At 45.2% G+C, this 15499-nt stretch overlaps 1 protein-coding gene and 1 long non-coding RNA gene across 3 annotated transcripts in view; both read right to left on the bottom strand.

Moving 5' to 3' along the window:
* The window catches only part of DGKI (diacylglycerol kinase iota), a 260009-nt gene extending 244516 nt beyond the window's left edge, over positions 1 to 15493 (bottom strand). For both annotated transcript variants that reach the window (XM_018558566.1, XM_018558568.1), the window contains exon 1: positions 15308 to 15493. In XM_018558566.1, coding sequence (XP_018414068.1) covers positions 15308 to 15477 — 170 coding nt within the window. In that variant the 5' untranslated portion in view covers positions 15478 to 15493. The remainder of the gene's footprint in view (positions 1 to 15307) is intronic.
* Positions 13154 to 15228, bottom strand: LOC108788728. Its single transcript, XR_001941356.1, has 3 exons — positions 15157 to 15228; positions 14760 to 15125; positions 13154 to 13262 (listed from the first exon to the last, which is right to left on the bottom strand). It is a non-coding gene; the product is annotated as an uncharacterized LOC108788728 (long non-coding RNA).
* Positions 15494 to 15499: the final 6 nt, after the last annotated feature.

Here is a 15499-nt window from a genome sequence, read left to right as displayed (position 1 = left end):
TCTCGATTTCAACTGCAACATTCAGATAGTAAGGTCAGAATTTGGTGTAAACAACATGAAAGCATGGATGCATCTGGGCTTGTATCCAGGCTGGTGGTAGTGTGATGGTGTGGGGGATATTTTCTTGGCACACTTTGGGCCCCTTAGTACCAATTGAGCATCGTTTAAACGCCACAGCCTACCTAAAGTATTGTTGCTGACCATGTCCATCCCTTTATGACCACAGTGTACCCATCTTCTGATAAGTACTTCCAGCAGGATAACGCACCATGTCACAAAGCTCACATCATTTCAAACATGACAATGAGTTCACTGAACTCCAATGGCCTCCACAGTCACCAGATCCCAATCCAATAGAGCACTTATGGGATGTGCTGGAACGGGAGATTTGCATCATGGATGTCCAGCCGATAAATCTGGAGCAACTGCGTGATGCTATCATGTCAATATGGACCCAAATCTCTGAGGAATGTTTCCAGCACCTTGTTGAATCTAGGCCACGAAGAATTATGGCAGTTCTGAAGGCGAAAGGGGGTCCAACCCAGGACTAGCAAGGTGTACATAATAAAGTGGCCGGTGAGTGTACAGTAGATTGAGGTGTTATGTATAATTCACATTTACACTTCACCCTTCAGTGGATAGAAAACTATGACAGCTCGGTGGTTGGTGCTGCAGTACTAGTCCAAGCACAATGGAACTAGAGGACCCCACAGACTACAAAGATGACTACTTCTTTTATTTCAATACCCGGACACTAAAAGTGTTTGGCCGGATTCACACAGTAGTGTTAATGTGCATTTTGTTGGCACCAATGTGCATTACAATGCAAGGCATGTGCGTTATGGTGCGTAGTAGTACGGTAGTGCGGGTACATTGCTCACTGCTGTACAGTGTGTTGGGGTGTGATTCACAATGAACTGCACTTTAGGGCACCACACTTGCAGGGTTTAAAGAACTCTGGGAGTTTAAAAGACTAAAGATGGCACTATGTGAATTTCGCACAGTGGGTGCCGCTATCAGCACCCTTTCGGCCAGTATCCCTCGATCAGCTGATTGAAGGAGCCGGTCGGAAAATCTTCGAGGGACATAGCCGGCAGCCAATGAGCTGCCGGCTCTGTTCCAATATTCTGACAACGGCAGTCAGCCACTGTCAGAACACAATGAATACAGCGGGAGATGCTCGGAGGAGCTGATGGAGGAATCTGTAATATTTTTTTTCGATGAATGAAAAAAACAAAACAGTGTATGGCCAGCTTAAAGATCTTTCTTTACCACCCGATAATGCCCTTAGACACCTGTTGAATGTTGAACAAAACGTCATTCTAATTTAACATTCGATTCTCAAATGAATGGAGTTTCCCGAACGAAAACCACATTCACTGTTAGAATTTTGTTTGTTCAAGATCTTAGATTCCATCTTGGATCCGAACCTTAGATATTTTCTTTTGTCACTACGGCCAAAATCGATCATCTATGTGATCCCATAAAGTAATAGAAAGTGGAAACCTCCGTTCACCGATCTCCTCCTTGTACTATGGAACTGGGAGCGATGCAGATTACATCACTTCCGGTCCTATAGCTGTCAGTGCTGGGCTCCTGAAGCCCAGCAATAAGTTATTGATCTGCACTTCAATAGCTTATTTAGAGTGTAAAGGTGACTTTGAGGGTCTTTTGGACCCCCAGCATCACCTTACAGAGTACCTGTCACCACCAATGTGCTATCACATGGGGGGCTTGTAAGCCCACCTATGTGATAGCATTTAAAGTAAAAAAAAATTGTAAAAATGTTTTTTAAGTCCCCCGCCCGCAAGCACGTGCATCTTCACGTAAGAGCGCGTCGGGTGCGCCTACATATGAAAACGACGATCGCGCTACACATGCTGGGTATAGCCACGCATGCTGGAGTGAGAACAATAATTCTAAGGCTAATATTTATGTGCATCTCTAAACTGATGATCTGTGGGGGCTTTTAAAGCGTCTATGGACTTTTTGGGGGTACTGAACATTGTCGCAGTTTCACAGGCACACACAATTTTTTACCTGGGCATGTTGGGTATCTATTTACTTGTTGTAACCTCATCTTTTATATTTTAGTTTAAAAAAATTGTATTTTATTGTGTTTTGGGCCATTTAAGTGCATTTATCATAAAATTTGGGGGTGTGATAATGAGTTGCGCTGATATCGTGCAACATAAAAATGTACAACTGCCACCATTTTATTCTATAGGGTCTTGGCTTTCAGAAAATATATGTTTGGGGGTTTGAAGTAATTTTCAGGCCTAAAATGTGGATTATAACATGTGCACAAAAATGAAAACAAGGCCTTGGTCATGAAGGGGTTAAACATGGTACATTAGACCACTGTAAACAGCTAAAGGTTAATAAGCAGCAGAGATTCCATTATTAATCCTAAATTAAATAAAAACATAAAATAACTCTGGTAAATTAGAGTACATTAGTGCACACGTCCCTATTACAGAGACAATTAGGGTACCCTCTAGGGTGCGGGGAAATAAAATCCAATTCCCTGACGTCTTCAGAGAGCCTGAGCGCCAAGGTAAGAAAATTAGAGCGTTCTCTAGGCTAGGGTGAGCAGAATCACACACACACACACACACACACACACAGGTAATTAGAGAATTCTCCCAGGTATTCCAGTTCATACCACTCATAGACTACGTGAACAGCATCACGACAAATTGCCACAGATCACTGAATTCATTCCTGCAACATAATACCAGAAGCAACATCAAACATCACCCTGCCAACCTCAGCTTATATACAAAAATAAAACTCAATTTGTGATTCCTGCTTACACAGGTCAGCATAACACTGCAAATGTCTATATCTCCTCTGCTATATTCACATACCACCCCACCAGGTCTTCTGACCGGCTAATGACCTGCTAATGACCTACAGCTCTCAACCAATCCATTACTATCTCTTATAGATACAAAATAAACTCAGTTTCTGTTTCCTGCTTACACAGGCCATCATAGCGCTGCAAATGTCTATACAGCATCTCTCCTGTTAAGGTGCCCATACACCTTACAATTATCTGCAGATTTTCTATGGTCAGATGGAAAAGGTGCAACAGATTCCTCCATCTACACTTAACTGTGTGGATGGAGTAATCTACAACTGGACCAAGCTTCAGTACCTTGCTAGTCGGCCCCGCTGGCTCCCAAAATACCTGAACAGTCTGATTAGATGCAGGCATTGTTCAGGTGTTTTGAGAGCCAGCGGGGCCGACTAGCAAGATACTGAAGCTTGTTCCAGTGGGAGATTCCTCTATCCACGCAGTTTAGCGTAGATCTGACTATAGAAAATCTGCAGATAATTGTAAGGTGTATGGCCAGCTTAATCTTCACATACCACCCCACCAGGTCTTCTGACCGACTAATGACCTGCAGCTCTCAGCCAACCCATTACTATCTCTTATATATACAAAATAAACTCAATGTCTGATTCCTGCTTACAGAGGCCATCATATTGCTGCAAATGTCTATATCTCCTCTGTTTCCTTCACATACCACCCCACCAGGTCCCCTGACCTGCTAATGACCTACAGCAGATGAAAATAAAAAAGATTTAGTCACCTGAACCTGCAGCCCCTTTACTCCTCCATTCCAGCGGTCTGAGGTCCTGTGAGTGATCAGGTCAAATACAGTGTATGTTTTGTTTTAAGGTTTAGATAAACTTTATCAGATAGTATTTCATATATAATGCGGTGCCCTATTAAACTGCTAACCTCAAAATGTGCTAAAACTGACAGAGTGCCACTTTTACATTGTGCTAAAATCGAAAAAAGTGCTAATTCCAAAAGTGTTGTCTGCCTTACATAAACATTTAATCATTTGTTTAAAAGCCCTTTTGTGGAAAAAAAACTATGTGCATTTGTACATTTTTTGCATTGAAGCCTGCAAAGTGTTGCAACCATGATCAGTGGATCATGGGTGCAATGCACAGGCTGCTGCAGACTATTCCCCCAGCCCCATAACAGAAGGTCTATCCCTTGGTCCAGATCTGGAGAAATAGTCTGCAGAAGCTTGTAATCAGTGGACCTCAAGTGCAGTGACGTAAATTCGCACAGACGGCATCTCATTGGGTCGTGTGGTGGGCTGCCGGTGTCTCGTCCAGCTCACTGATGACCATGGTTGCCAGTAGCTAAGCAGGATGCTCTGGCTGGCATCCCGCCCAGCTCCTGGCAACCAGTGACTTCAGTGGGCCGGGCAGATAACCGCCCAGAGTAACACAGTAGCTACGAGCTCTTACCAACCTAGAATGTTCTGGTCAGAAATGGGGCGGCAGCCCCCCACGCGACCCTGTGAGATACAGCCTGAGGCAACCGCTTCAGGCTGCCTCATAATAGGGACAACCCTGAATGGAGCACAAGTGCAGTGACATCACTGCACTTGTGGTCCATTGATTACAGGCTCCTGCAGAGGTAACATGCACTGCACCGCCAGCAACCGGGGAGGATGGGGGGATCCCCCTCCCTCAGGCGCTGAAAAGCGTAGGGACACCCCTGGCTCCATTGAGAACTACGAGTCTCTCTGCCGCTGATTTTTTCATCCACAGACCCTGCGGATGGATCTGTGAATTAATTAAGCAGCTGTGTGGGCAGAGCCATGCTGAATATATATTAAAAAAAAAAACAAGATAGAAGAGGAGGGCGGTTTGGGGGTGGGAGGCTGCGGAATGTGTCCATGTTTCATGTTAAACCCTAAATGTGGGTTCAAAAGGTGGAATTATCCTTTAATATTCTTTCGTGTATCAAAATAATATATCCTCTATCTCTTAAATGAATTCCGTTCCCCAAATTCCTGTAGACATATATAGCCTATTGTGCGGTATGCAGTTTAATGAGATGCTGCATTATATATGAAAGAATGATTTTGAGAACAGGAATAAAATAATAAATGATCCAACAGTCAGGCCCAACCAGTGCCAAGCGATGTTTTATTTTCCTGGCCACCCCGCAATAAAAAAAATCAACCAACCAGATGCCTGCAAACGTGAGACCGGGATGGAGAAGGAAGAGAGTAAAATCTAAAGTCAAGCTGTATTTACTGAGATTATCAGATGTTTCTATAAGATAACCGGAGCTAAATATAGAACGCCCGAACGCTATTTATAGACGCATCTCCTTTTATGGGATAAAACGGCATCCCACGTATTCCGTAGCTTAAGATTCTCGGCACGCTGGCAGTGAAGGGGGCTGCGATGTGCATCTCTGGAGAGGCTGAGATGTGCGTAAAGCTGACCTAGCCTATGACCACTGCAAAGTCCTTTCAGACGTGAATTACATGTGTAGAGCAGCGGTAATAGCAGGGTGTGCATGTCAAGGCTCCGGCAGTGCGGCGTGCGCAGAGGCAACAGGCAAAACTCACACTTTTATAATAACAAAGTGTGTGTTATTTTTACTGATCCCGGCACACAGCTGTTTCCCTTCCCTTGATGCTAACCTCGTCACAAGAGAGTGAACATAGCAATTAAATGGAGCACCATGCAATTTCCCACCGGGTAACTAAGGGTTAAAGAATGAATAGTTATAAATAAGTAAATGAGAGCAGCGGACCCCCAATGTAATTCCATTGTTATGGCACAATTTTTTTTCTTCAGTTTTTGATAAAGTGAGGAAGGATTACAACCCCTATCAGTCTCTTACTACTGGGAACTCCGCTAGATTGGGGAGCACATTATACAGAGGAGCAGTGATGGGGCAGTGTGTGGCTTCCACAAATACATGCTACTAGCACCTATCTTTAATTCATAGGGCTCCATTTATAAAACTTTCCTATACTCCTAAGCGTCATTATGGGGTGCTGGTGCCATGCGAACGGCATCCATTAAAAATGAAGCCCATGGTGTTTATGGAATGGTGGCTAGTTTTGCTTTAGTTTTACTGCTGCCCAGAGCTCTGGAAGAGAGATGTCTTCTCACTAGGGCTCATGCACACAGGCGCCTGGGATCATACAATGTAAAATTCAGGCTCAGGAACCACAGGTGCTGCATACAGCCACACATAGAAATTAATGGCTGTAAGCGGCTGTAGGCAAGTATATGCCAGTAGTTCACTGTTTAGCTAGTTCTAGCTAGCTCAGTTAATTGTTGCACAGAATGCACAGAATATTACTGGATATTGAGTTCTTCTAGGTATATTAAGCACCAGAGATTGTTGATCCAGGGAATATCCGATTGCCTTATGGGATCAGGAAGGAATTTTTCCCCCTATTGGAGAAAATTGAACCATGCTTTATAGGGGTTTTTTTTGCCTTCCTCTGGCTCAACAGGGGGTAATTGGGGGCATAGTGTTCTGTTTAGGCTTTTCTTTTTTTTTTCACATCTCTATAGGTTGAACTCGATGGACATGTGTCTTTTTTCAATCACCTCTTGATCGGAGCTGTACAAATCGGATGTCATCGCTGAAATGAATGGACCCCATGTTAGACTATAGGGATTGAATGGAAAAGGACATGTGTCCAATTACATCTGATTACCCCCCGATCCAGCATGATCAGTTCCACTGAAAAAGAATTCTGATCTTTTTGTTTTTCCACAAGGGGCCAGAGTCAGGGGTAACCAGGTGAAAACAGGACACCTGTCCGTTTAGACCCGGCTGCCCATAGACTAGCATTGGGCATCTGATTGAGTCCGCCTTAAAAAACTGACAGGCAGACCCCATCGGACTGGCCGTGTGAAAGGGGCCTAAGGGTGAGACAACAATGTACTCTCCTCCCATTTTTAGAAATGTACCCAAGCCATTCAGTGTTGACCAGATATTCTTCTGCATGGTTGTTAAGGTAGAGGTAAACTCATTAACAGAAAAGCGTTGACAGGTAGGATTTTTATTCTTTTTACTCATTACATTTTATATTAACATATTATATACTGTATAATACAAAGTAAAATGGAAAAACAAACCCAAGCAATGAATATTCCACTTCTCCAAAAGCACTTCTTATCAACTTGAATGTGGGAAAGGGGGAAAGGAAAAGAAGAAAGAGGGGGAAGAAAAAAAATAAAGTAGGGTTTGTATGACAGAAGAGACTCTGTATGCCTGTTCTGTCATAACTGCTCCTCCCTGCCTGTCAGCGTTTGTATACACTGAGCTGCTCATGCGCAATCTCAGCAAAATTCTGTGCCGAAATAAAGTAACTTCCATGCACATGAGCGGAAGTTACATTATCTCGGCCAATCAAGAGGCTGAAGACAGAACTCAGAAGAAGAACAGGAGAAGATGAAAGCACCAGCGATGGAGGACAGCTCTGACATGAGAGTGCTGGTGGAGATCACCTGCAACATAGGTCTACCATAATGTGCTAATATGCTGCGCATACTAACACATCATAACAAACCCCCTCTTGTGGGGGCTACTATTTTAATTGCATGTTGGCGGTTTATTACCTCTTAAATAATACCCACTATACAAGGATACACTGCACTGCAGACAGTGGAATCTGCCCCACCGTATTTACTATGGGCTCTCATTGGAATATAATACAAGACTCATTACAAAGCTGCAATGACATCACAGACCAACCACATATAAGTGATGATCAATCTATAAAGTGCTTTGGTGTCATACAAGTCAGTTAGCATGAGTATCAGTCACTCTCTGCTACACATTCAGAGAAACACTTCCCTTTTCATATTACTCAGACAAACACCAGCTATGATAGCCGTGAACATCAGACCGTGGCTTTACTTGTTTCCATCGCATCTCCAGTCCTTTGAACGGTATGAAAGTTGAAGTGGTAATCTTTTACTTTGCCCTTGGCAGTCCCAAGAAGCAAACTGCTAATTTGATGGTTACTGACCTTCAAACAGACAAAGTCTAAACAATTCATTTAGAAATGGAATGGCGGGCCCGTTTACATGTTTGTGGTGTGTTAAATCACGTGTGCGAACATAACACGGGTTAATGTGTGTTGTGTTAAGGCGGCCCATCGAAAATAACGGGTACTAACGCACCAAAACGTTCAGAAAATCGAACATTTCACAAATAGGCACCGCAGCACACTGCAATGCATGTGCACTGCCCGAGTGCGTTTGGGTACCATTCAAAATGAATGGCACCACAACACAGTAATAAACAACGTGAAATGTAAATGGCCAAACTTTTATACGGTACAACCAAAACAGATACATCAGTATGTTGGCCAATTAATCTCTTTATGTCTCTCTAGTGGCGAACTCCAGCCTCCCAGCTGTGGTAAAACTACAAATCCCATGATGCATCTGTCTCTGGATGTCGTGGCTGTGAGAATCTTGCAATGCCTCATGGGATTTGTAGTTCCACCACAGCTGGTGGGCTGGAGTTTTCCCACCCCTGCCATTGGAAATTGTGTCCCTGACCTTTCCCACAAGACCTCAACCAATGTTGTCCTCTTCTCAGCTTGTGCAGCCCAATTTGTTGAGTCCACATTGCAGATGGTACAAGAGAAACGTCACCAGCACACAAAATTCCTTAAAGGATCATCAATCGTAGATTTATTGGAAACTCATGTTGAATACACAAGCGCTTTCCGGGCCACGCAGGGTCCCTTCATCAGGCACTTGACATGAGTTTCCAATAAATCTATGATTGATGATCCTTTAGGTCCCATTCACACGGGAATCGGCCGGCACGTACAGCTCCGTGCTGCGTGCACAGCCATATCGGGCAGCTCCCGGGAAGGACAGGTGCTGCGTGTGATTAGTACGCAGCCCCCATCCTTCTCTATGGGACAATGCGGCCGTATACCGCCCTACGCTTACCTGCCCTGCACGTCCGTGCGAGTGAGCATACTCGTGCACTGACAGGATGGATCCTGTCTTTCCTATAGAGGACAGGAGCTGCGTACTAATCACATACAGTACCTGTCCTTCCTGTGAGCTGCCTGATACGACCGTGCACGAAGCATGGAGCTGTACGCGTCGGCCGATTCCCGTGTGAATGGGGCCTTAAGGAATTTGGTGTGCTGGTGACGTTTCTCTTATACTATTTGCAACTGGCGGCGCCATCCGCAGTCATTCCAAGCATCCTTCCCCGAATACGGGGATCTCCGGTAAGGAATGCAACAAGCTTTCTTTATCTGATTCACATACAGATGGACCACTGTGTGACCTGTGATTCCATCATTTGGTACCCGCCCTCCCAGCTGGACAGAACTAGGAATTGTGGTCAACATATCTCACCACTGGGGTGCTAAAGAGATGTAAAGATTCCGCCCATTATGCAATTTGACAGCAACCCCAAAAAACAGAGGGTTACATGAACCATAAAAGCTGTGAAGGACAATGAATGGATCGGTATAATGGGAATATTGCAGTTAGCATTACAACATGATGTCAGTGCACATCCCAAAACATTTTGGAATGAACAGACTTTTCTACCACCAAGTCAAATTTAAAAAACTCCTTTTTGCAATTTATGAACCAAATAACGCGCTTAAAAAAGATCTCTGTGAAATAAAATTTTAAAAAAAGATCTCTGTGCAAACAGCTTAATACACAGAAGAAATACATATACTGGACGTGGTTTACTTGACAAAGTGTTGGTATTTTGTCCATCCAGTTCTGAAAACAGTACAGCCAGGCTGGCAAACTTACTTCTTTGCTGCAGTTCAGGTCTTGTCCATCACCAAGGCAGTGAAAAGTACAGCAGCGGACTAATGAGCTCATCTCTCTGTCACTCTGCTCTCTCCTCCTATTAGCATGTTCCTTGATAGCACTGCAGCACAACTGACTGGCTCCTTGTACTGCTTCTACCTCTCCCAGATTTAGCTCTGCTGTACAAGATATTGCAAAATGTTGATACCAAGTCAAATTCAGACCCTTACACTGCTTGTACTAAAAATACATGTAAGGATGTATTACTGAATACAGAGCTACATGACCTTGTGTTTAATATTTGCCCGGAATTCAGCTTTAAGAAAGTAGAAGTAATATAACCCACATCAGCACAAAAATAAAAATGTAAAATATAAATTGCTAATGCCCCGACCAGCATTCCCTGTGGAGGAAGCATTTTCCCGATGAAAAACAAAACATTCTGGTTTTCCGTAACCCAATCACATCAATGGAAGTAGCTTCAGCAACAAAAAACACATTAGGCTAATGACATCACAAAGCTTTAAGAGTTCTGGCTCCTAATTATCTCCAATATTGCCGAGGTTCAGAGGCTCATTGTGCTTCTTATGTGGAGCAATGGGGAAATATCAAATTCCGATCCAAATGTGCAACATTTCAGCCCAACCAATTAGCAATAAGTGCCGGATCATCTAGGCGTGCGTTTCTGGGTCTAAGGTCTACCTACTTTGGAATAATCTAGTGCCGGGTGCGTTTCTGGGTCTAAGGTCTACCTACTTTAGAATAATCAAGTGCCGGGTGCGTTTTTGGGTCTAAGGTCTACCTACTTTGGAATAATCTAGTGCCAGGGTGCGTTTCTCGATCTAAGGTCTACCTACTTTAGAATCATCTGGTGCCGGGGTGCGTTTCTGGGTCTATAGTCTACCTACTTTAGAATCATCTAGTGCCAGGGGGCGTTTCTGGGTCTATGGTCTACCTACTTTAGAATCATCTAGTGCCGGGGGGCGTTTCTGGGTCTATGCTCTACCTACTTTAGAATCATCTAGTGCCGGGGGGCGTTTCTGGGTCTATGCTCTACCTACTTTAGAATCATCTAGTGCCGGGGGGCGTTTCTGGGTCTATGCTCTACCTACTTTAGAATCATCTAGTGCCGGGGGGCGTTTCTGGGTGTATGGTCTATCTACTTTAGAATAATCTAGTGCCAGGGTGCGTTTCTCGATCTAAGGTCTACCTACTTTAGAATCATCTGGTGCCGGGGTGCGTTTCTGGGTCTATAGTCTACCTACTTTAGAATCATCTAGTGCCAGGGGGCGTTTCTGGGTCTATGGTCTACCTACTTTAGAATCATCTAGTGCCGGGGTACGTTTCTGGGTCTATGGTCTACCTACTTTACAATCATCTAGTGCAGGGGTGTGTTTCTGGGTCTATGGTCTACCTACTTTAGAATCATCTAGTGCCGGGGGGGCGTTTCTAGGTCTATGGTCTACCTACTTTAGAATCATCTAGTGCCGGGGTACGTTTCTGGATCTATGGTCTACCTACTTTAGAATCATCTAGTGCAGGGGTACGTTTCACATTTGATTGCAAACGTAGAAATACAATTTAATACAAATATTGACTAACAGTATGCATGGTGAGTGATTTCTATGCCACCTACCAAACACCTGCCACAAGTAATGTGCCACCACTGCAGTTTATCTTATTGAATGTGGCGCGCCATAAGAAAATGAAACAGGAAGTAGAGAAGTCGGGGATAAAACCCCAAAACACATACATATCCATTGCTTTTCTACACGGCACCAGCAGAGTCTCAGTTACATGTTCCATTTGAATGGGCTCGGTGACAACATCCCCCACAATCTGGATCTATTCTGCACATCTCACCTATACGCCTTCTCCCCCACGCTATCCTCCGTAGCCTGGAGCTGCTTATATAGCGTAGTAACAATATACCTGTATGATTCACTAGTTATACTCTGTGGTACAGCTGACGCCATCCCCGTATTAACCCTATTCTCTTATTAAATGCACACTACATGAAACCACGACTCTTCCTATATGGTACGGAAGCACCTTCCTCTTCTCTGTTCTCCTCTCCCCTACACATCATTTTACAGCATTCTGAGGCATCTCTGTGTTTGCTTGAAGCATCATCTGTGTCAGCTGCCAGCATGGCTGTCCTAATTTATCAACAATGCAGGTTAGTGCGAGGGAGAACGTGATAGGAAGAGGCTTTGATAAAGCCCGGCATTCCCCGAGTCCTTCAAAAGCAAAGAGAGCAAAGTTTCAGAGGCACCTACACGCTGTCACCGGAAGACATCTGACAACGGTTAGAAAGCAGCAGAGCTGTCACTTAGGCACCGTAGTCGCTCATTTGTGCATGGGGCAAGTCATTCGGAACATTGTATCGCTGAAGCACAAGGTCCTCTGTGCCTCAAGTCTCAGTTCCTTGTTTTCTAGTAAAAGTGATAAGCTGATTGCTATTTCAGCAGACAAAATGTCTGCCTTGGATGCAGAGACGGTATAAGAAGCCACAGAGCCCTGTTGCTCAACCTGAGCATGGTCTCTCTCTCTCTTATCTTATGACACAACCTTCAACTGCCCTGACCAGATTAACCTAATGGAGTCCAGTTTGCTATTTGTCAGGGAGACGGCTACAGACTGGAAAGAGCAGATGTCAACGATTAATAAAGGGTGTGAGAGGAAGAAGGATGATGCTGTACAAGGATGGTCAGTAAAAGTAAGGCAGGCCCTTCTTGGCCCACTGAGAACATTCTGGGCTTTTAAAAGCCGCACATCAGCTTTCATGGGTGCACGTGACAGGTACACTTCATTATCACAAAATCTATGTGTCATCATTACAACACATCACGCAATGTATTTCCTCTTTATCAGATAGACATATTGCAAAGTCAAACTGACACCAAAATGTGCCACCCAATGAACAATTCTATGACCCGGTAAAATGTCAGCTCTAAGGGCCAGTGGAAAGCTCCAGCCATGCACACTGCACATATATAGCAGACATTGCACGTGTCTCTGTACCACCTGATACTTCGGTCACAGCTCTTCTTGTGTGCAGCAAGCGTCAGCGTTACTACAACCAAATACACCATTGTGACAATGTCCATCCGTGTGTAGTACACCGCTCAGCCCCAACACCTGACAGGTGACAAAAGTCTGCGTGCTGTGCGGAGGAGAATCAACCCTTCAGTGTGTATCATGTCATGTTGTATCAAGGATCTCCTCGTCTGTGTGTCACAAAGTCTCATCAATTCCTATGTCAGCGTCCCAGAGCCCCTCCTGGAATGTCAGATGTCACAGTGCCCCTCCAATGTGCGTGAGAAGTCAGGGGTCCCTGCTTTTCTGTGTCAGGGGTGACAGGGCCTCTTCTCCCATACACAGGCTATGATAGCATTGTCGTCATCTGCATGGTGCAAGTGACAATTCCCACCTCTCTGATACATGACAGCATACCCCCTCAGCTCTCATTTATATCTCAGCATCCCCTCAGTGTCCCTGCTTATGTCTGTGTGACCTGCACTGCTAAGCGCCATGTCACTGCACAGTCTCCATTCACCTGTATGTCACATTTCACAGTGTCCCCTCACCTGTCACTGTGTTCCCTCACCTGTATGACACATGTCACAGTGTCCCCTCACCTGTATGTCACAGCCTCCACTCATCTGTATGTCACAGTGTCCCCTCCTGTATCTTCCATCCCTGTGTGTGACATGACAGAGGTGACAGCCCCTCACCTGTAGGACAGTGTCATGTCCCTGCACCCTGTCACCTGTATGAGACATGTCACTGTACCCCTCCCCCCACCTGTATGAAACATGCCACTGTGCCTCCTCACCTGTATGAACCATGTCACTGCATCCTCTTTACTTGAATGTCACTGTGTCCCCTCCCCTGTATGAAACATGCCACTGTGTCCCCTCCTCACCTGTATGAACTAGGTCACTGCGTCCTCCTTTTCTGAATGTCACTGTATCCGCCCACCTGTATGAACCAGGTCACTGCGTCTTCCTTATCTTAATGTCTGTGTCCCCTCCCCTGTACGAAACGTGTCAATGTGCCCCCTCATCTGTATGAAACATGTCACTGTATCCTCCTTACCTGAATGTCACTGCACCCCCTCACCTGTATGAACCATGTCACTGTATCCTCCTCATCTGAATGTCACTGCACCCCCTCACCTGTATGAACCAGATCACTGTACCCCCCTCACCTGTATGAACCATGTCACTGTATCCTCCTCATCTGAATTTCACTGCACCCCCTCACCTGTATGAACCATGTCACTGTATCCTCCTCATCTGAATTTCACTGCACCCCCTCACCTGTATGAACCAGATCACTGCACCCCCTCACCTGTATGAACCAGATCACTGCACCCCTTCACCTGTATGAAACATGTCACCGTATCCCTTCACCTGTATTAACAGAGATTGGACGATATTCCCCTTCACCCACAACAGTATGCCATCTTGTAGCTGATAAATACTTGTGTGATCACTGATTGCACAATGTCATGTATCAGTGTTCCCTCACCTGTATGTTCCGTTACAGTGCCTCTCAATCCCTATGACATGTCTTGTTGTCTACACACACAGTTCACCCCTCGCCTGTATGCTGCTTGTCAGCTGTACATTATACTGCCTCCCTTACCTGTATGTCACACCACACTGCCCCTCCTCCCCGTATGTCATATTACAGTGTTGCCTCACCTGTATATGACAGCTGCTCCTCACCTGGGATATATGGGTGAGGGGACACTGAATATAACAATGTAATGTTCCCCTCACCTGTATACCATACTGTCCCCTCAAGTGTATGTCACAGTGTTCCCCACCTATATGTCACATGTCAGTGTCCCCTCACCAGTATATGACAGTATCCCTCACCTGTATGTCAGCTGCCACAGTGTCTCCTCATCTGTATGGCACATGTCACTGTGTCCCCTAACCTGTATTTCACATATCACAGTGTCCCCTCACCTGTATTTCACATATCACAGTGTCCCCTAACCCGTATGTCACATATCACAGTGTCTCCACACCTGTATGCCACATGTCACAGTCTATATTCAAGCTTGGAAGCTTTTTGGTGTAGCAGCTTTTAACCTATTATATATATTTTCCTAAAGCGCAGATTATTACAATTTTTACTATATTCACATGTATGTCACATATCACAGTGTCCCTCACCTGTATGTCACATGTCACAGTGTCCCTCACCTGTATGTCACATATCACAGTGTCCCTCACCTGTATGTCACATGTCACAGTGTCCCTCACCTCTATGTCACATGTCACAGTGTCCCCTCACATATATGTCACATTTCACAGTGTCCCCTCACATGTATGTCACATGTCACAGTGTCCCCTCACCTGTATGTCACATGTCACTGTGTCCCCTCACCTGTATGTCACATGTCATTGTCCCCTCACCTGTATGTCACATTTCACAGTGTCCCCTCAACTGTATGTGACATGTCACTGTGTACCCTCACCTGTATGTGACATGTCACTGTGTCCCCTCACCTGTATGTCGCATGTAATTGTGTCTCCTCACCTGTATGTCACATGTCACAGTGTTCCCTCACCTGTATGTCACAGTCTCCATTCATCTGTATGTCACAGTCTCCAGTCACCTGTATGTCCCAATGTCCCCTCCTGTATCTCCCATCCCCGTGTGTGACATGACAGAGGTGCCAGTCCCTCACCTGTAGGACACCTGTTTCCGGAAGGTCAGGTTCCGAAGCTTCTCCTCCACAGACTCCTCCCTGTCCCGGGTGTGCCCGGTGTCCTGGGCAGCGGGCTCCCCTCCTCCGGTGTCCTGTCCTCCCTCGGCTCCCCGGCAGCCGCTCTGAGTTCCGTCCAGCGGCGGGTTCATGTCTGTGCCGGGGCTGAGCGGG

Source organism: Nanorana parkeri, unplaced genomic scaffold, assembly GCF_000935625.1.
Source record: "Nanorana parkeri isolate BGI_ZX_2015 unplaced genomic scaffold, ASM93562v1 scaffold346, whole genome shotgun sequence".
Taxonomy (NCBI): Eukaryota; Metazoa; Chordata; class Amphibia; order Anura; family Dicroglossidae; genus Nanorana; species Nanorana parkeri.
The sequence above is the reverse complement of the archived record's forward strand: the minus strand, read 5'-3'. Positions and strand labels throughout refer to the sequence as shown.